Here is a 20,729-nt window from a genome sequence, read left to right as displayed (position 1 = left end):
TCAAGGTGTTGCTTCAATGCACTTTTATTTGAGTTAGATTTCTGAACAAACAAAGTGAGAGATGTTTACATGAGTAGGACAAGGTGTAGAGATAGACAGGATAATTCTTGCTGCAGCGTGTTTGGGTAGCGTGAATGTTGCAATTTAAATATTTGGCTTCTGTAGTCAACATGAAGGTTTGTCTTGATTTCTTTTGCCTTGTTCTGAAGTGCTCTGGACACTGGAGAACAATACTGTCTTTTTTTTTTTCCTGGGTTCATTAAAACCCTACAGGCTTGAAAAAAAAAAAAATTGAACTTACCCATCAAGCAACATAGTGGTTTGTGATGCTGATTCTCTTTAAAGGCAAACATATTTATTTTTGGTGTTAGTGTTTCCTTCAATTCCTCAGGAATTCATGCATGCAAACATGATTTAATGGGCATCCGGAAGTGGCCTGTAGACTGCTAACTCAGTTGTGCTCAGGCTCTTCTTCAGGTGAGAGGTGTAAGAGGTTTCAAATAGTATTTAAGGTTTATGACTCTCTTGTTTCGTTCAGGTATTAGTACAAGGAGAGCTGAAGTAATGAGAAGTCATCATGGAGGCGCAGTCCCATAGCTCTGCCACGACAGAGAAGAAAAAAGTGGAGAGTTCCATCGTGAAATGCTCCAGTCGAACAGATGTCAGTGAGAAAGCTGTTGCCTCCAGCACAACTTCCAATGGTGAGTAACAGCAGGGATTTACTAGCAGCCAAACCTGTAGTAATTTTATGTTCACTGCATTCCTAGTGAATTGAACATTTGCACCTGGATCAGTGTTTGTTCTAAGGAAAGGCTAAAGAAAACGAACAAAGGGGGGGGGGTGGTGGTAGAAAGTGGTAGGATACAATAAAGCCTGTTTTGGCATCAGGCATAGTCTTTTTCTTCCAGATGTTCTAATTTGAGATGTAAATGTGCGAAGTTATTTATTATAGGAAGTTTCTGGTTTTGGCGTTTTGGAAATTGTCTTGATGAACCTGGCAGGGTTTACCAGTGCTTTGCATTTGGCCATTGAAATCTCTTACACTAGTTAGATAATTAGTTATTACAAAAGAGAGAGAAGTAGCCCTGTCAAAATTAATGGCAAAGTGTTTTTTTTTTCCTTTTCTTCTTTTACAACTAAACTTGCTCCTCACAAAGGGCTGCCTCCACCTCCCTGACATTCTTTAATGGCTAGGGACAAAACATGAAGCTATGAGCATATCCTCTCATGAATTAATTTCAAAGTTGTGAATGTACAACTTGTAGATTTGCAAAACTGGAGTAGTTTGCTTAATTCTCCCCAGAGATTATCTCACTTGACAATTTTACATATTCTCTGCCTCTCCAGAGAGCGTGTAATCCCAGCCCTGGCCCTTTCATTGTTCAGTGTAAGAGGGCCGAGTGTACTGGTCCCTACTAATGCAAAACTCCCTTTGCATTAGGAGAGAAAATTGCTTGAAAAGGTGTGGGCAGAGTTTAGACCCGTGGATTTTGGATAGCTGCAGATTAACTGCTGGTTTTTGCAAATCAGTCTAATAATGGTTAAAACCGGAAGATGGTTTCTGTGTATTTTGGAGTCCTGGTGTATTCCTGGAAAAACATTTTCTGTTCACCCATTCTGCTTCTGTCATGCTCACTCATCTGGGCTTGTGGTCCAGGTCAGGTTCTCACTTTGATATCTTGAAGAAAGGTTTCTGCTTTCTTGAAGAAACATGTATCTCCCGCTAGACTAAAGTAGAACATACATGAATCCTAGCCATACTAGAGGGGAGTCTCGATGGGTCAGTAAAAATTAGATGGCACATGTCCCAGTATCCTTCTGTGTGACAGGACTTCAGATTCAAAGCAAACTCAGCACCTGCTGACCTACTAGTTGGAGTTGATCCCTATGAGAGTATAGAAACTCTTGAGCAGCTATGGAAAGAGTTGCATCAGTTTTCTAAGGCATATGAAATTAGATCCTCAGTTGGTGTAAGTCAGCACAGATCCATTGCTGTCAGTAGAATTACAGTCGTTCACATTAGCTGAAGAGCTCCCCGTTGTATTTTTTTTTTTTTTCAATAATAGGATTTTCCACACTGGCCCAACTTTTCAAACAGATGCACATTTATACACATAAGCGTAGTCTTTGATGTGTCAGGGGTTTGTACTCAAACTCAGTATTGGCACATACCTCTGACTGTTTGGGCTAGCTTTAATGTTATTGTTAAACATTTATATTTAGAGGGCTAAAAATAAAGCCTTCCAGACGTTTTTGCCTAATTTACTTATTTAGCCTGTGGTCAAATTATTTTCTCTCTCTATTCTACCTATCAGCTGTAATGGTAATATTAGTTCTTAACTACCTGCTTCATCTAGGTGGTGTGTTACTGTATGTCAGGGACATCAGAGTCCAAGAGCTGGAATGGTTCTAAGTCTAATGAATGACTAGAAATTTTTGTCACTGGAATTGTCTCCTATTAATGGAATGAGATGCTAATGTAGTACACATCCTGGGGCCTGAGGCTGCTTTTAGTTAAGGTAATGACAGTTTCCTTTGTTTTCAGTGGATAAGGGGTGGTCTTGTTAGTCTTTGTATGTAGGGAAGTAACCAGGATCTCCAAGGTTTGGGTTTCTAACCTACCTTCATGTCATAACCAAACAAACGACTTTCCGGAGATACAGGGTTGGGCTTCAAAGGGATAAAAAATTCCATTCTTTCGTGGATCTGAAAAATTTCCTCTTAGTGTAGAGACTCCGTGAAGCATGTACCAAAACAAATACTAATACCAAAACTTTAGAAACTTAAACATGAGTTTTACTGTTGGAGTGTTTTAAAATTTTGCTTCTTGCAGATGCGATTGTCATGATAATGAATATTGGTTACAAGGACCAATTTACATGAAAGCTGGAGCTTGGGTTGCATTTACATCTTTTGTTCTTTAGTGCTGGAATGAGTGTTACTACAGGAGCATCATCAGTTGCTATAAGACACCACTCCTACAAAACATGCAGCTTTTGTTGGGTCAGCGCCTCTTTTTTTTCACAGGGCTGTGGTAATGTTAAATGGTTGTGATTTGCATTTGAATGCTGTGTTAAACAAGGTAAGGTACCCTTAAAAATAACAAAAAGACAGTGGTCCTTGCTGTTTTTGTCAGAAGACTCTGCTCTCATTGCAGAGCAGCATCTGCCTGTCGTACCCGTGTCACCTCGTAAGCATGTCTAGTATGAGGGCTTCTCTCCTGAGCAACACATTAATTAGCAAAGTTTGCAGAGTAACGTGCACTTGAGTGACAGCTGTCTGAGGTGTGATGTAGAAACTAGTATTTTCTCCGTAGCTCTGCTGTCTTCTAAAGGAGTCAGAATTTGGATCATAAATAGATTGAAAGCTGTTAGGTGTGGGTTTTATGCAAAGCTTACAGTCTTGAAGAAACAGAGAAAATGCCATTATTTCAACAGCTCCCAAAAGCGAGTAACACACCCAGTAGCAGAATCTATGTTAAAATGAATATTGAGCGTGGAAAACTTTTAAATCGTATGGTGTGCAGACTGTTTATTGAAGAGCCTAGGTGCAAGGAAAAGAAGGTGGGAAAGGTGACCTGGAAGGGCAGCTCATGTATTAACCCTGACTACACAACGCTGCGCTGCAGACTCAAACAATAAGCAAACATGGGCCATGGTTTACACCTTAGCCACTTCTGCTGAGTTTCTGTCATTACTTCATACAAAAAAGGTTTCTGCTGCACTAACCTAACTACAAACTCTGACTATATTGCTAAGATGCTTGCACTGTGTTAGATAAGGGCCTGCCAGCGTTTCCATTATAAACCCCTAATTTCAGGGATTTATAACTAAGCCATTAAAATGTGCTCCAGGCCGAAACATGTGGGGAAGGTCTTAGTACTGGAGCAAATTAAAACTTCCTTTAAAATACATGTGATCAAGAAAGTAAAAGTAAAAAAAAATAAATTGTAATTTGTAATAACTAACAAAAATCTTTGGTGCGCTTTGATCCCCTGTGGGACTTTGTAATTTGGGACCACTCTTGCTTTGTTTTGAATTAATTTTTGCATGCCTTTTTTTTTTTTTTTTTTTTTTCTCCTTTGTGTTTCGTTTTGTGTGTCTCAACCAAACTGCACTGGTTTACTAGGATACATTTCTTTGCAAATTGTTCCTTTTACTTCTTCTTTGTTTGACTGCTATATTTACTGCTAGGCTAGTATCCAAGGATGGGAAAGCTGCTAAAGAAAACTGCTCATCGAGATGTTAATTCATAAAAGGCTGTATGAATAAAAAGTTTGTGCTAGGGTATAAAGAAAGCTTACTTTTCTGTATTGTGTGATTTGATATCCTCAGACCGATCTGCTTTGGCAAAGTAATAACAACAAATAGATACAGTGTTTATGTCATGACCATGTCACTGGTATTACATTGGAGTAATGAGGCCAGTGTCCCAGACCACCTTGCCACCACAGTGCCATGTTGTCAGGCCTTGTCTTCTCGCCTGTGCATCCTTGCCACTTTTCTGGAGACATAGCGCTAAGACTTTGTTCCCTACCATGTCAGTGCATGGATTTAGGTCATAGTCCTGAAAGTTGCTGTATGCACACACAGGTTCCTATCAAGTTGTGCAGGAAATGCCTTTCTGAGGAGAGGTATCCATTGATAATCTCATTAAAATTAGTTCTGTGCTCCCCTTAGAGAGCCTTTGCGTGGTATTGCAGGTTGTGAAATCTGCCTTGCTAGACCTCCGTTGGATAATACAGTACCTCCTGTGATTTCAAGTAATCGCAGGATTAAAAAGAAATCTTCAGGTGAACACGGTAAACATTGCAGGAGTCCACACAGTGACCTGCCTTGCTGAAGCGTGCTGAACAGTGACAGGGAGGCTTGTTCTCGGCTACTCCTCCATGCTGCCCTGCCCGCGACTGCTAGGGCTGGCGTGGCGAGCAGCGTGCCTGCACCTTGGCCACCGTGCCTTGTGGCCTGGCATGTGAGCTGGGGCTGAGATGGGCAGCACGCAAAGTCGGTATGTTGGGCTGAGCCCTGCAGAAAACTCTGCTTGCTCCCCTGCCTGCGCAGCCATGCTGCCCGTGCTGGTGCAGTACCCTCCTGCACCCCGGCACAGGGAGTTGCCAGCCCTCCCGAGTCCCAGCACCGCAGTAAATTCTTAAACTCCCGTCGAGCAAGTACTCAAGTGAACGCCTCGCTTTAGGCACAGGAGTAGCTCTGTTGGCCCTAATGCGGGGTTTTGCATGTTTACAATTAGGCAGTCGCTTTAATGCTTTACCAGGCTGTCTGCTTCGACTCTACGCTCTGCTTTGTAGGTGGATCAGATTTATTGTTAGAGTACTTCCTAAGAGGCGTTGACCGAAAAACCGCACGCTAACCTAACACAGCCCTCAGCTATATGCAATTTATTTTTTTTCACTTAATCTGTAGTATGGATGTAATTAATTTCTCGCTTTATTTTCTAAAAAGTGCAGGGAATTTCTGTGAGGGCTGAATTAATACTTTTACAAGGCAAAGCTGCACTTTGCAGCATTGGTTGGAGAACATTAGGAGATTGTAATACTGTGTTCGACCGTGATTTATTTGCTGTTTGGCTTGTGAATTTTGTTGGTGACTAAAATGCTTTCCTCTTTTGCACGTTTTGGCTCTAAACTGATGTTTTTAATGTTGCATTAAAACAATGCAGTCATTGTATAGGGACTCCTTCAGTATCTGACAGGCAAGCACTCATTTTCAGTTTGATGTGTTTTGTCTAGGTTTTGACCCATGAGCTTGTTCCAGTGTAATCCGATATTTCTTATTAACCTATTACTCTGCCTTAAAAAAAAAAAAGCTAATTATAAACGTATGTCGGTTGTGGACTTGACTACCTTTATCAGAATCAGATAGTTATTGAGAACATACTTTAAAGTGATAGAAAGCAGAAATTATTATCTTAGTGATGATGTAACTTAAAACCAGGCTTGATAGATGAATAAATGAGAGGAAGTTCATGCATCCACTTTGGTTCTTTCAGAAGAAGAGCCAGCTTCATCTAGGTCTCCTTTTTTTTTTTCTTCCTAGCGGTTCTTTCAGGATTGAACACGAGGGAAGTATTCAGCAGACTGCAGCCCCATAAGAATCACATTTCCTGTTTAAACTTTCAGTTGGTTACTTGTCCTGCTGCTTGCTTTCAAGCTCACCGTAAAGTAGGTGTTAATCATAATACCCATTCTTGGCCCCCTTGTTGGACTGATGTGCTCAGGGTCCCGTTGAGAGGTCAGGGTTCAAAAGAGGTTGTTAGGTATTGAGAAACATTGCCTGTACTGTTTTAATGGCCTGCAAATTGAGTCCCAGATTGATTATATGAGGCCTGATTCGACAAAGTGATCAGAGGATGCCTTCCTCTCCTGAAATCACAGGGGATGGGGGATGGAGGGCCCTCTTCTCATTTTCAGGTCAAGGAGGAAACAACATCCTGTAGTATTAGATACTGGAAGTGATGACTTCAAAGTATAGGTTTTTCTGAGGGTTTTGTGTTTCAGCAAGACAAATATTGCAAGTAATTCCTACCTGTAATGGTGGCGTACAGCAGCATGAAGAGTAAGGGTAGAATGGTCACACATGGTGGCGCAGAAAAGTAAGGGCAAAGGCGTGAACTTGAGTATTTTGCATGCCCTTCTGTTCTAATAATTGTGGCCTGGTCCTAAGCGGATAAACTAAAAGAAGGTACCTATCCTTGGGGAGGACAGACTCTCCTGACGCTTGGAAGTATTGGAAGCAAAAGTGTTGAAGAGTATAATTAAGTGGGGACTGCATGCCTTGGTATATTGCAATCTGACGTGGGTAGCTGATAAAATACATGCTCATTCAGAGCAATGTACCCATGGTCCTTTATGCTTAATAATAAAATTTCAGTTGTCAAGTTGGGGTTTGTTGTAGACTGTAATAACTCATTCTGTCTAGTGTTGCTCCTCAGTGAGCCAGCCCTGCCCCGCTCTAAAGCCAATGATCTGCAAGCACAATACAGCATTGCTTCATTAATTCTGCCGAGATTTCCCTCCTTTTTTTCCACCTTCTCTCCCCTCCCTGCAGTGGTTAATAGCATAAGGGATATTAAATGTCAATCCTCCTGTATCCCTTTGCAAGTTCCAAAAGAGATGATTGAGTGGCTTATCCCTGCAATCACTGTAATCAGTAAGTAATGACTCAACATCCTGCTGGATAACATGAGGTGGAATTGGGAGAAAACATTAGTTAGCAGCAGAAGCGTGCCACCTGGACAAGGTGGAGGTTAAATTTAGGGAATTGCATACTGTTTTGTTTTTTTTTTTTTTTCCTGAAAGACAAAAAAACAACTCCAACCCCAGACACCCAAGCAACTGTACCTGGGTTTTGCAATACAGTAAGAAGTGATGATAATAATAAAGAGATTTAAAATGGGTCTCTACACTGTGGCAGTGGTACCATGCTCTGTAGCTTGTGCTTTGCAGGAGTCCAGTATCAATCAGACCTCAAAAAATTCAGGTGTTACAGCCCACAGTACTGGGGAGGCAGGGGGAGCAACCAAGAGGTTTGATTTTTAATAGGAAAAAGGCTACTGGCAGCTGAAGCTTCAGTGATATTGTTAGCCTTCCACAAAAGGCCTCACTGACTGCCATTAAGTGCTGGTCTCTGGGGAAGGTGATACCCTAAAAAAGAAAGGGCCTCATAATGACCTTGCACTGCCGTGCCAGCCGGTGCCACCAAAGTGGAGAGGCTGCACAGCAGCGTGGCAAAACTCTGCAGCAGCACTGCTGCTCCAGCCGATGACACCTTCCTCCCAGCCGCTGGAAACGGGTGTCAACAAACCCATGAGTGCCAGGCGGCTGGGGATGATTGGAAGGGCACTGAAAAAATAGAGGTGGAAAACTCTTGCGTCCTGAGCGTTTTCCTGGGTCCTGAAAAGGGACCAGACTTGGGAATCTGCACATGGAGGAGCTACATGAAGTAGATCTGCTTAAAGTAAATAAAAAGAATTTTTAAAAATCCTTCTAATTGATTTAAAACCAGGCAACCCCTCTGGCAGGCACAGTATTTGGCTTTACAATTTGAGCTGTGTAAATTAAGGCAGCTGAAGTAATTAAATTACTTAACAGGTTTTCAAATGGCATTCGTCTTTTTCTCTTCTGGATGTTTTCTATTTCATATCTGTCTCCAGTTAAAAGGAAATAATCAGGCATCAATGTTGCATTTGATTATACCCCTGCTCTGTATGTTTCTGTTTACTTTTTCCTCCTTTACTTTTTCTTCTCCAGAAGATACAAAACCTCAGCTTCTGCTTACATAGAAATTGTAACTGAATACTTATGCCAATAAGTGGGAGAAATGTTCTTAGGGTATGGTATGTGATTATGTAAAGAAGGTACTGTATTAAAACTATGTTCTCTGTATTCTTTCTAAGTCATATCTCGTTATTTTCGGGTGAGGGTGGGAGGGGAGGGAGATACATTCTTTTACCTTCCCAACTAAGAGGGAATGAGATGGATTTTTACTGCTCTGTTATTATCTTATTTCCCGTTAAAAGTCTTTGCCTTTGATGTATACTGCAAGTGGTGACAATTTAATTTGAAGATTATATTTTTGTTCATAAGGCTGGCAATTCAGAAAAAACGTTGATTTACTTGTAAATGTGATCTGGATCTACTGATGAATGTAGATTTCAAGTGTGCAAAGGCACTTGGAGAAGAGAAGTACACAGGAAATACAGGGGTTTGTTCAGATGACTTTAAAATTTAGCTTGCAAGCCTTTATGGGTTGGGTTATCAAAAAACAGTTCCTAATCTTGTGCCTGCAGTCAGCTGGAGTCTGGCTACACAGGAGCTGTGCGTGCACATGCTTTGCACATGCCAAGCGCTTAAAATACGCTGGTTTCCGTTGATTTAGTACGACTTTTCATGCGTGTTTCGCATGCAGCCAAGTAGAAATGCAAAACCTTAAATCCCACACATGCAATAGTTTGAAAATGCACACAGATATCCCAGACTAAGGGGATTTTTTTTTTGTTCTGCTTAATAGAACAGATTTGTACTGACAAAAGTTTTTCCTAAGATGAGACAATAAAATTGCTGAAACTTAAGTTAGTATTACAAACTGTCTTGCTCTTTCTCTGTCCTCCTTTTGCCTTTCTTCTTTTCCAGCATAGGGGTTCATACATAACAACAGTGGATTTTGTAGAAAAGTTCCTTCTGGGCCTGAGTGGTAGTGTTTTCCCCTCCTCCTGGTCTCTCGCTTTTCTTTCCTTCTCTCTTTCTTTTCTTTCTCTCCCTTTCTCCCCTCTTTTTTTTTTTTTTTTTTTTTTCTTCTCTGTTCTTTTAGTTTTCAGAAAGTTGAGTTCCATCCCAATTATTAAATCTTCGGAGGCCATTCCCACATGGTTCTGTAAATGGTAGCTTCATCCTGAGTTCTTTCATCTCTTTTCCTGCTCTCCTGGCTTGACAGTTGAAAAGGTCTGACTGTGCCACACAATGGTTTGATTGGTTTCTCTAGGGGAGGCTTTACCCTGCCTCATCATTCGCCAGGCAGGTGGACCAGAAAGTCTCTTGATTCTTTTGTTGCCTCTCAAAGTCCGAGGTCTTTGACTGAATAAATCCTCCGTCATGGGATAATTTGCTAAAAGGAGACTGAAAGATGTGAGAGAAAAGCCTCACTACTTGGGTGCTGAATTAATGAAATAACTGGGCCTTGGAGTTTGCAATTGAAAAATCACCAGGAATGCAATGGGTGGAGACAGGCTTCAGAATGCAAGCCCGTTACTTCCCTGTAATAAACCATGAGAGCTTTAAATGATATTACTAAATACGCTGGCTTGCCTGGCCGCCTCCGGTTATTTGCATTTGCAGCCCCGTTCAGCGGGGGAAGCCCGAGCAGAATAAAAGCCGTTTTGGTGCAGCGCCTAGTTAGTCATTAGATTATTACGAGGGGCTGGAAAGAATTCCATATGACAGAACTAGGGTTGAGTTAACACAGGACGAAAAGTAATTTACAGATAGGCTGTCCTCAGCCATCTTCGTAGCCCCTGATAAGGTTTCATTTCAGAATGGATAGGCGACATTTCCACTCACGGGCCCATTCTGCGACACCTGTGATAACAGCTTCTGGATCCTAATTGAAATTGGTTTCAAAATGGATTTTCACTTTTCTCTGTCTGTGGAAAATATTGAATGGACTCAGAGCTGCCACAGAGAATCCCAGACCTTGGAAAATGGAGCAAGAAGCCAGGATCATCTTTCATAACTGTGTCGATGATATGACAGTTTTGTTATCTGTCTTATTAATGAAATCATTGATCACCTGATGAGGAGGATAATAAACTACATTTTTGCTGCTGTTCGGGAAGCTCAATTAGATTTTTTAAAAATACAGATGGGAGAAAACCAAGCCAAAACAATGAAGTGAATGTTTTCAGGTCTATTTTCAACTTTTGCTTTTCTTGAAGATTTTTAGATGGAAGAAGTCTCTGAGGCTGTAAAATACTGACTGCATCTTGAGCTTGTGGAAAGTAAAAAGGAAAAAAATAGCAAACCTGATGTTCACATTGAGACTTAGTTGTTGTTTTTGGTTTTTAACAAACCACACTAAGTAAATAACACTTAAGTCCTAGTAAGTGCCATGGAAACTCAGATGAACTGAGAAACAATGGAGCTCAATTTTAGCTGAAGTGGGATTAGTGATCTAAACTCTCTGAATGCCCTGACGTGGACAAAGGCGAGCGCTAAGTGTAGCGAATGCTTGCTGTGATTCTGGTTCTCCTGAAAACTATTTTTTCTTTAAAAATGGACGTCTGCCTTTAGTTGTTAAAGCTGCTCAGGCATTTTGGAAAAATAAGTTCCTTTTTTCTTTTTTTTTTTTTTTTTTTGTATTAATGAACTTGGGAAGATTTTTGAATGCAAGCAAATATAATAAACGGCCTGCTCAGGGATAAAACGCGTACGCAGGCTTCAGAAATAAAACCTGAAAGGATTTTGTGGTGCGTTATTTCCCTGGCTGTTTTCTAATTGCTGGGGAAAGAGATAAATCTGTTGTTTGTGCTTGGTTGCTCTGGAATGCACGCTGTATTCCTTGAGGAAGGTGGGAAGGGATAGTTTTTCTGAAGAGGGATGCTGGTGACTTCTCATATTTCACTGTGAATTGTATCCTAGGTGTTTCTTCAGTCCCTCGGCTGGTGTGGGTCAATCTATCCCCCCTTTTTAAGCTTGAAAGGGGAGCTCTGATCAAAGGCTTGAATGATGTCACTGATCTCTGGTGATTGATTAGGAACAGAAGTTCTGGAGCGTTTTGCATGTCCACCTTTTCCTTATCACTTCAAATCCATTAGTGCCTACCCATTAGGGTAGCTTTCAATCAGGGGAAAAATAACCCACGCACATATATATATGTGTGTGTGTGTATATATATGTGTCCCCCCATGTCTATGCATATATAGAGAAAAGGAACAGCAGAGTGTACAGGCTACATGGTCATGTATTTTTCTTTAATGTAAAAGGAAACAATTTTTCTTGGTCTGTGTTGATACACGGGATATTTATTAATTGCTAAACTCTTGGGTGTAATTCTCTTCTGTTCTGCAACTGCTCTCACAGATTTAAATCCACATAGGTCTCTGTCGTCAGTGGATTTTTGGCTGCTTTACCTTCATTTGCAGTAGTTTGCCCACAAAAAGAACCATACCCCTGCTTGCTGTTTCTTTGGTGTGCCTCTGATGCACATTAAGATCCACTGTGTGGGATAGTGGCTTAGAAATATCTTTTAATTAGAGGTTGAAAAATAAATATTTTAAATGTACAGCTGATGGAAGTTCAGAGTTAGCCAGGATGTATGTTAAGTTGTTAAGAGAAAAAAAGCTTTCATTCGTAAAGGAGGAGCAGTCCTGTGACTCTTGGTGGTGTGGGAGGTCAGGCAATGGGGTTTACTTGGGTACCTAAGGATGGTGTGTGTGTGAGCAAGTGGTGTAGGACTTGAATCTGACTTCACTGTGTATAGATGAGGAAGATGGGTGGTGTGAAGCTGGAGTCCATTCCTAAATATCCCACTTCTAACAGCATACTGGGATTTAAATGAGGAGCTTAAAAACTCTGCACAGGCTTTAAAAATCTTGAGTTAATTAATTATTCTGGTAAATGGAAGCTTTCAGTATGTAGGATAATTCAAAAATGTTAATGTTATTTTCCTATAGCTGTTTTCCACTTTCTTTTTGGTAGGTTGGCTCATTCTCTCTTTCTCCCTCTCTCCCGCCGCCGCCCCCCCCCCCCCCCCCCCCGCCCAAATCTCCTTCACTCTCCTCCAGTGTTGTGCATTTCACACCAGGAGATGACAAGTCTTGTGATTGCAGCAGAGGCAATTGAAAGAAAATAAAAGGAGAGTTCTTTTTCTCTGGTGCTGGCCCATGAACATACCGTAAAAATTGGATTAGACACACCTAGAGTTGGGATTGATTGCATCTTGAATGGGAAATTAGAACATCTGAAAAATTCCTTTTTGGATGGAACAGAAGCACAAGAAGGAAAAGTTGGATGGAAACCAGAGGAGAACTGTAAATCACTATTAAAGTTACTTCCTATGGTTTACCATTGGCTGTCAAAGAAAATTGCCTCGGGCTTGTTTATAGCTAATTCCCTCTATAGAAAACTTCAATTTGTGGACTGGCCTCTGAACGGGATTGATAACTCTGTTTATAGACCAGGATGGGTATCTAAAGATAACAGATAATGCAAATGAGCCTTTTTTTGATAAGCCAGGGAAACAATTATGGATACAACTTGGTTCATATATTTCAGAGTGCCTTTTCACAGATTATAGTTTTTTGTTTTGTTTTGTTTTTTGTTTTTGTGGGTTTTTTTGCATTATAGTTTTCTTAGTGGTGTTAGAAAAACAAAATCAAAGTCATATGAATAGAACTAAAAAGATGGAGTGGCTAATGTAACCAGCTTTCCTACCACTTGTAATCATAGTGAATCAGATTAAAAAAATAAACAGTACTCAACCTTCTCTGGGAGAAATATGATTTGATAAAAATGTGTGTTTAATATTCAATTTTCAGTTTCATCTAAAATGTGTAAACCTAGATGACCCATGGGAGTTTTCAGCCTGCTCCAACTTTTACTCAGATAAAATGCTCCTTGTAAACTGTCTTCCTGCTTTTATTTTTGAATTTGTATTTCTGCTGGAGAGGAGGAGGGCGGAGGCTGGACCCCATGAGTTGTTTGAGGCTCCCCAGGGTGCTCAGCACCTGTGATGGTTAAGCCCTTAAGCCTGGGCTGATTCCAGTGCTGACCGCAAGGCGTAGCTGTGCAGAGTGGGCTCAGGAGGTGGCTGCGCCGACTGGCATGTTTCCCTCTCAACTCCAGGCATTTTCCATTGGAAGTGCCCAGAAAGCCATAGCTACTTGCAGCCAGGAGGAGACCTTGGTGGAGGTGGTGACTGCCAGATGGGAGAGGGGAAGCCTGGTTCCCTTCCCTTAGTGGGACGTCTGGGCTCCTGACAGGCTTTATCACTGAGTTACAACCTTCATCTCAGAAACTTGAGATGACTTCTCATGAAGTCATCTCAGGACCTAATCCTGGAAATGCACTTTCTTTTGCGAATGTCCTATTTGAAGGCTTTTCTGTATGATCAGAAAAAAAAGAAAAAAATAATTATGATTTAGTTCCCATGTAGTTGTATTAGCCAGAGTGACTCCTTGTAGACTGAAGTACTCCAGGTTTCAGGGATTTGGTAAGATACAAACTTTGCTGCTATCATGAAGCCAGTGGCACAACTGCCTTTGACTTCCATGGGAGCAGCATGGGAATCCTTTTATTTAATTGATATATAAATATTCAGTCAAAAACTGCTATAAAACTCTTCTGCTTTTCACAGATGTTTTCAGTGCCTTCATAGTGGATCACACCGCTCGCTGGAAAGCAAAATTGAAACCAGCACAATTTTGCTTAGAGAAATGCGAGACCTCTAAGCTGTTATCTGAACATTATTTTAAAGCTCCTTTTCTGAATGTGTGTCTGGTGAATTATTTCTTACCTTCAAAGACTAAAGAGTTACAGTGAATGGACATTGGCATCTTTTAAACACCAGGACCAGTACAGGATCACAGTGCCTTTGCCAAAAAGGCATGGATCTGGAATCCGTCGAGGGATTCCTCCCAGCTTCATTCCCAAAATTCATCCCAATCTAAGTCAGTGCCATGTTTTCGAAGTATTGGTCAAGGAAAGTTATTTATGGTGGGGTTTATTGAATATTTTCAATTTGATGTGCCTCAGCATCTTCTTCTGACAGTCTCTCTGAGTTTAAAATATCTGTTCGAAGACACCATTTTGTTTGCTGACATGATAGAGGTCAATGTTGCATATATAAGAGCAGAAGCAATTTGAAAGTCCTGTTCTCAGCTTTAAACGCTTTCTTTTGATTGTTCAGAGGATAGGGGGAGGTAGGTAGGTTTTGCTGTTTAAATTCCCAAAGACCTTTTTCTTCAGCCATCTAACTTAAATCAGAATTAAAGCCTTGCATACAAATCCTTTGACACCACCATTTTTTTTTTTTCTTTAAAAAGTAACCTCAGTATGAAGGGTACCAAAGCATCTCAAGTAATAAAAATATTTCAAGGGACTGTGATTTATTGCTACATTTATCTTCAAGGCTCAAAACAAATGCTAAAAGTAAGTCTACTCTTAAAAAAATAATAATTGTATCTATAAGTGAATAAGAACCTTGAGCAAAGATGTAAAAAATTCCACCAGGTGTTTACGAGAGAGGGAGAGAGAGAGAAAGAAAGGAAGAAAGGCAGGACCTAAAGGAAAAGAAAGGAAGAAAAGGAAGAAGGGAAGGAAGGAAAGAAAGAAAGGAAGAGCTATGATGTCCTCCTTTGTGGTGCTCTAATTTAAATAGACTTCAGGTGAATTTTTTGGTTGTCATAGCTAGACTGAGAACCTGTCAAAAATCAGTATTTTAGCACTTTTAGACAGAAGTCATTGTTGTTCATGGGACCTGTACTTTAATTGCAGAGATGTAAGAGCTTGCGTGTAGGCGCAGAGTAGTTGATACAGAATAACTTCACATGAATTTTCCTAATAGGTGAATCTCAGAAAAACATTGTATTTTGGTCTCCATAATTATGACGAAAAATGTTACGTTTAGATGTAAATGTTAGACATGCAAGGCAGAGCAAGAGGAGTTTTTTGTTTGAGTGCCTCAACATAATTTAGGCTGCTGCTTTTGCATTTGCATCTGGCCAGGTGTACTATGTTCGATTTACATCGCTTACCCTCCAAGATGTGCAGGCTCTTTGGGAAGTGAAGGCAGACCCTCAGCCCGACACAAGAACAGAGCAGGACGTGGGCACAGTGTTGACTGCTGGCTTTTTGCAGTCCCAAATAAGTCAAACTTACTGTCCAGGCCTCTGTGTAAGTGGGGTTGCCTTGAGCATGTGCTCAGCAGGGTTGTGACTGGCATCCCTCGTATCTGCAGGTCTCAGGCATGGTCTGGCTCTATGCAGTATTGCCTTGTACAGATGCTTCTGGATTTCCAGGAATCTTGGCTGCTGTGGAAACCAAATCCTTGACAGTCTGGTTGTGAGAGCCCCCTGTCTTGCAGGATTAAACTTATTTTAATGTGGAACATATATAAACAATGAGAAATGTAGAAGAATCTAAGGAAAATCCTTTATTTTGTTGGGCTTATATTTTGGTTTAGCAATAAAGAGAGCAGTGAAATTGCTTTTCCTTGGTTCTGCTGGAGGAGTTGCAGAGGGCAGCAGTGTGTATATCTCAGGCTATCAAGCTGTAATTGAAAGGGAGGGTGTTCAGAACTTAGCAACAGTTAATTCATCTTCAAAATGTGAAGAGTCCTTGAAGTTACGTGGATGTTAACTGAGGTAAACACAACCCATGAAGAGGTATGAAATGATCTTGCTGAAAATCTGTTTCCCAGCTTTCTGTCCTTTCAGGTTGTAGACTTTTCTTTCACGTTCTGGAGGTCAGGCAGAATCAGTTTCCAACCTGAAAAATGAGACATAAAAATAAAAACGTGCAGGTGTTGCAAACAACCTGATAACAGTGTTCCTTCATGTGTTCCCTTCTCCTAGATAGGTCCGTCCAGTCTAAACTTTCTCTTGAGGTCAGCAAAGTGTGTGAAGTTGGCTCATGTGACTGATACCATGTGATGCCGGTTTATTTCAAGGAATGGAATTGAAAGGGAGAGATGGATGGAGTTGGAAGGGGAAAAGTAGATTCCAGTTAAGAGTTGACAGTGCTTTCATTAAACTTTTGTTTTGTTTTGCCTTTTTTTTTGTGTGTTTTTTGTTTTTTTAATTGGTATCTGGTACATTTTTGTTTTTTAAAAACACTCAGAAGGCTTCTGTTCATAAACACATTTTTGTTTCAGTGGAGGAGATAAGCTGCGAGTGACTTAAAACTAAAAGGGACCGTGTAGGCAGGGGAAAGAAGGAGGATGTTTTATGTTTCAGTGTCTTAGGAAATAAAAATTAGCAAACGCTAATAGGTGTCTGTTCTTTCCCATTCTTTATTAAAATGCATGGGATGCGGATCAAATTACTTTATTCAGCGCTCAGCATTTCAGCTACCTTGAAATGGGAGGCTGCAGGCCATTGGGCAAATTCACTGGAAAGCTGCCCAGTTTCACTGCTGCTTATGTAAGCTTGCCTGTATCCTCTGGGGAACACTATTTTGTAACATGCTGCAATCAGGATGAGTGTCCCTATGTTCCCTTTAGCTCTGGGATGCCAGAAGTAGCTGAGCGGTGGTGGTGATGGTGGTGATGCTGTCTGTCTGTCTGTCTGTCTGTCTGTCTCCTTTCTGGTGTTAATGAAAGAAAGTCGTTAGGGACCTTTGCCAGATCAGGGTGCTACCCCTCTCTACTTTGCTATCATCTGAAAATGCCATGCAATGTGCGTTACTCACAGTAAGCAGTTATGGTTGAGTTATAAATTACTTTGCAATTGCCCTGGTTTTTGAATTGCCTAAATGGTAGTTAAACTTGTTGTGGAGCCAGCATAATTAAGGATGAGTAAGTGACTCCCTTCTTGGGTTTCAAGAAACAAGCCATCACAGCTTGTTTATATGCTGGTATTTTATCTCTGCAGATGTGTGTCCAGCTGTTGACTGTGCTACAGTTAAGATGGGATTTCAGGTCTTGTCCTTTCCTCCATTAGACAGCTGTTCATGTTAAAAGGAAATTCCTGATTGTTTCACACTTTTGAGACCAGTACTGTAAATTCACCGTTGGGGTAGATAAGGTGGCTGTGAATCTGTAAGCACTGCAGACTGGACCTTCTTGTCTTTGTCGTGGTGGTAACACTGGGAAACATCCATTTCTGGAGGCAGACCCATTCTCTTATGAATACACATGCAAATTCATTACTGGAACCTGCAAACAAGCACGCGTTGGGTGCACCTACACTTACTCCAATTTACCACCGCATCCTTCTGCTTGGGTTGCTTAATGCAGAACTGTGAAGTGATGCTCTCAAAAGTCTGTACCAGTAGGTAGCAATGTATTTATTGCTGACCTAATTTTATGTCAAAAATTGCCCTCAGCTTGGCAAAAAACCCTTGCAATTGGGTACTAAGTCTGATGATGCCACTTATTTGCATTGTACAGTGCTTGTTGAGGGTTGGAATGCCCTGAGGACTCCTGTGAGTCTTGGAGTGAAAAGGACAACACATCCTGTGGTATATTTTAGAGTGAAAAAAAACCTGTTAGGGTATTTATGATCCACAGAGGCATTTAGCGTGAAGGTCCTCTCAGGCAGAGCAGAGAGATGCTCTTCTGACAGGATAAATGAGACCTACAGTGGAGCAGATCTGTTGAGGGCAGTGTGAAGAGGAGGCTGGGAAGCAGCTTGCATAATGACAGTGGTCGCTGAGCTGAGGTGACACAATTCGCCTTGTGGGGTTGTATAGCAATCACTTATGTTATCTTAATTCCTTGGTGTCTCACTAACTGGTGGGGTCTGTTCCTCTTCCTTGAGAACTCACTTTTGTTCCTTGCCTGACACCCACTAGGCTGGGTGGAGGAAATTTCATTGTGTAGCACTTTCCAAACTGTCACCAATCCAACCCTTTATTGTAAAATTAACTTGAAACAGTGATTGCTTGAAGGACCTGACCTAAAAATCCCAGATTCATGTAATGTAAAATGGTCTTTAGTGGCTGATGGGTGTTACTTACACAGGCTGTTACCTTGGAATCATTTATGTGTGTGTGTGTCGGGGGAACTGGGATGTTGTATGTAAAATGCCTGCTTAAGTTAAGAGTTGTAGGTTGGATGACATTAGGGGAGGATCTCTTGGCTTCTCTTCATTGCAGATGTAAGAGGGCATTTCTCTGTCATGGTTTACTAGGCTGAACAAGTTAGAATAAAGTGGCAGGTGTCATTCTGAACACATGAGTCTGCACTGGCAGAAGCAATCGTTCATATGGCTTTTGCATATGCTGTGGGAGTTGCTGTTAAGTCAATATTTACTTCTTGGGGAGTAAATGCTGGAGTTGTGTCTGAGAGCTGCTACTGCTGCATCAATGAAAGAGTTATTTGCTATGTCATCAAGTATCCTATGGTGCAGATTCCTGGAGTTGTGATTATAAGCTTGTGGTAAGTAGCTGGAAACACAAAAGGTGTTTTTCAGCAACTCTGTACAACTTTCCAGATTGTCTATTTACAAAACATTGCACAGTGGCTCTCTAATGTTTCACAAACAGCTTGTCAAGCGTTTTTCTTTAGGATCTTCAACACTGTCAAGGAAGGCGTATGTCAGTTGACATCACTGAACTTTTGGTTAGAAGTTTTATTTTGTTAGGTGAGGATGTTGGGGAAGAGAATTTGGTTGACAACTTCTGGAGCTGTTTTAATTAGTAGTCTTTACGTTTAGACTACGTTTGGTCTGGGTGGGACTCCCTCCCAGCAGAAAAGCAGTGGGCTTTACTGAAGATAACAAAGGTCTGATATGAGGTAGGATGTGTAAGATGGTTGCAATATGGTTTTGTCTGAATGCTGAAGAATGCTTTAAAAATGCTCTTTTTTTTTTGTATCAGATCACCATTGCCTTCCCAGGGGACTCACCTGTGCGGCATTTATGCAGACAGGTTCTCTTTCAAGAGTGGGAGCAGGGAATCTGTGTGTGTGAATCTGTGCTGCAGTGGCACATCAATGCTGGGTACACCTGCCATGCGTTTGAGTTTATGCATAAATGCATTACTCCTCCCTCCCATGCTTCCTGCAGAAGGTGGCCACCACTTTGCAAGTCTGTGGGAGGTAAGCTGGGGGTTGTGCAGTATTTAACCTCTGGCTGTGTTTCATGGGAAGCTTAAAAGTCTTCTGGGAAAGAGACTGTTCTGTGTGGCTGCCTGTGTCTTCTCCCTCTGCCTGTGAAGCCAGGTGGAGCATAACCTTCTTGGAAGCTGGAGGCTTCTGTGAGTTCAGGGCCTGACCCACAGTGTATTGAGGTCAGTACCTTCCTAATGGGCTTTGGCTGAGTCCCTATGAGAACAGGAGCAGTTGGCCCACAGAAAGGATGCTAACCCATTTTTCACGCTTGCCTCCTCCCTACTGAAGGAATCAGTGGGGAAAAGCATGACTCTTAATGACTGCTGATTATAAATAATTAGGAGTCATTCAACATTTAGGCTAACATATTTAGGTTGTGATGTGTTTTGCATTTATTAAGTGTTGGCTGCTCTTCTGTGGCTTGGTGTCTTTGCTTAGTATCTCTCACCAGTTCCTTGTGTAAACACTGTGGGTTACATGAGAAGGTGGGCCCGCAGTTTTGGCAGCCCATGGAGGCTGGCTGCTGTGCGAGCCCCTTCTGTGCTGTGTTTCGCTATGGAACAACTGATTAGAAAGTGTTGAATTTTACCTATAGCACTCGTATTTAGCTTACTTGGATTTTGCACAGAGAATTATTAGTCTATTGGTGGTGCGCAGTAGAGAGCTTAGATAATTCAAACAACATTGCTTGTGCAAACACTTAGCACACTGAAATTCAGTAAACCCAAGGATTTCTTGTTTATAGTGCAGAGTCCAGTAAAGATCAACTGGTCCATATTGCAGTTATGGTGCACCAACCATGCTCTTTTCCATAAGTGTGAGTATATTTTTTCTTCTTCACAGATCACGTAGCAAAACAATAACAGATGAATCTACTAAATACTCTGGCAAGGACTTTCATGTGCTGTTTAGTGTAAAATAAAATTAAAACCTGTAGCTCATCTTAGTTTTTTCAGGGAACTAGGTTAAAAAAAAAAAAAAAAGAAAGAAACACCTCAAAGGCTAGACGTTAGCATTTGTATGTACAAAAGAGAATTTTTAACTGACAAAAAATAAGAAAGTCTAGATTTGCACTTCAGAAATGGTATTGTCTTCATCCAGTTCATAAATGTGAAGCTGAGGTGAAACTACACAGTTAAACTGTGATGTGACAAAGGCGACGTATAACCTCTTTAAAGTCTATATAAATCAAACCTTTAACCTACTGCTTTTAAAAGGGAATGCCTAGAGGATGCTTTTGTATAACATTTTTTTTGTGCTCTATTTAAATGTAGATTTAAAAAAGGCCTTTAGTATAGTGGTGCATCTTTTGCAATGAAATGTTAATCAGGACTCTTTTGTAGCAACTTGGTTGGAAGATAAAATATTTAGTGCTGTTGTATATGGAGCCCACATTCCTTACTACACACACAGACTCTCTCCCCTTTTCCTTCTCACCCTCCCATCAGA

General features: G+C 41.1%; 1 protein-coding gene across 2 annotated transcripts in view; it reads left to right on the top strand.

The window, feature by feature from the left end:
• Positions 1-577: 577 nt before the first annotated feature.
• The window catches only part of GLI3 (GLI family zinc finger 3), a 194,202-nt gene continuing 174,050 nt past the window's right edge, over positions 578-20,729 (top strand). For both annotated transcript variants that reach the window (XM_086467654.1, XM_086467653.1), the window contains exon 1: positions 578-701. In XM_086467654.1, the coding sequence (XP_086323780.1) occupies positions 578-701 (124 nt within the window). The remainder of the gene's footprint in view (positions 702-20,729) is intronic.

The sequence above is a fragment of the Leptosomus discolor genome, chromosome 7 (assembly GCF_034619465.1).
Source record: "Leptosomus discolor isolate bLepDis1 chromosome 7, bLepDis1.hap2, whole genome shotgun sequence".
Lineage (NCBI taxonomy): Eukaryota > Metazoa > Chordata > Aves > Leptosomiformes > Leptosomidae > Leptosomus > Leptosomus discolor.
This window is presented reverse-complemented; position numbering and strand designations above follow the sequence as displayed.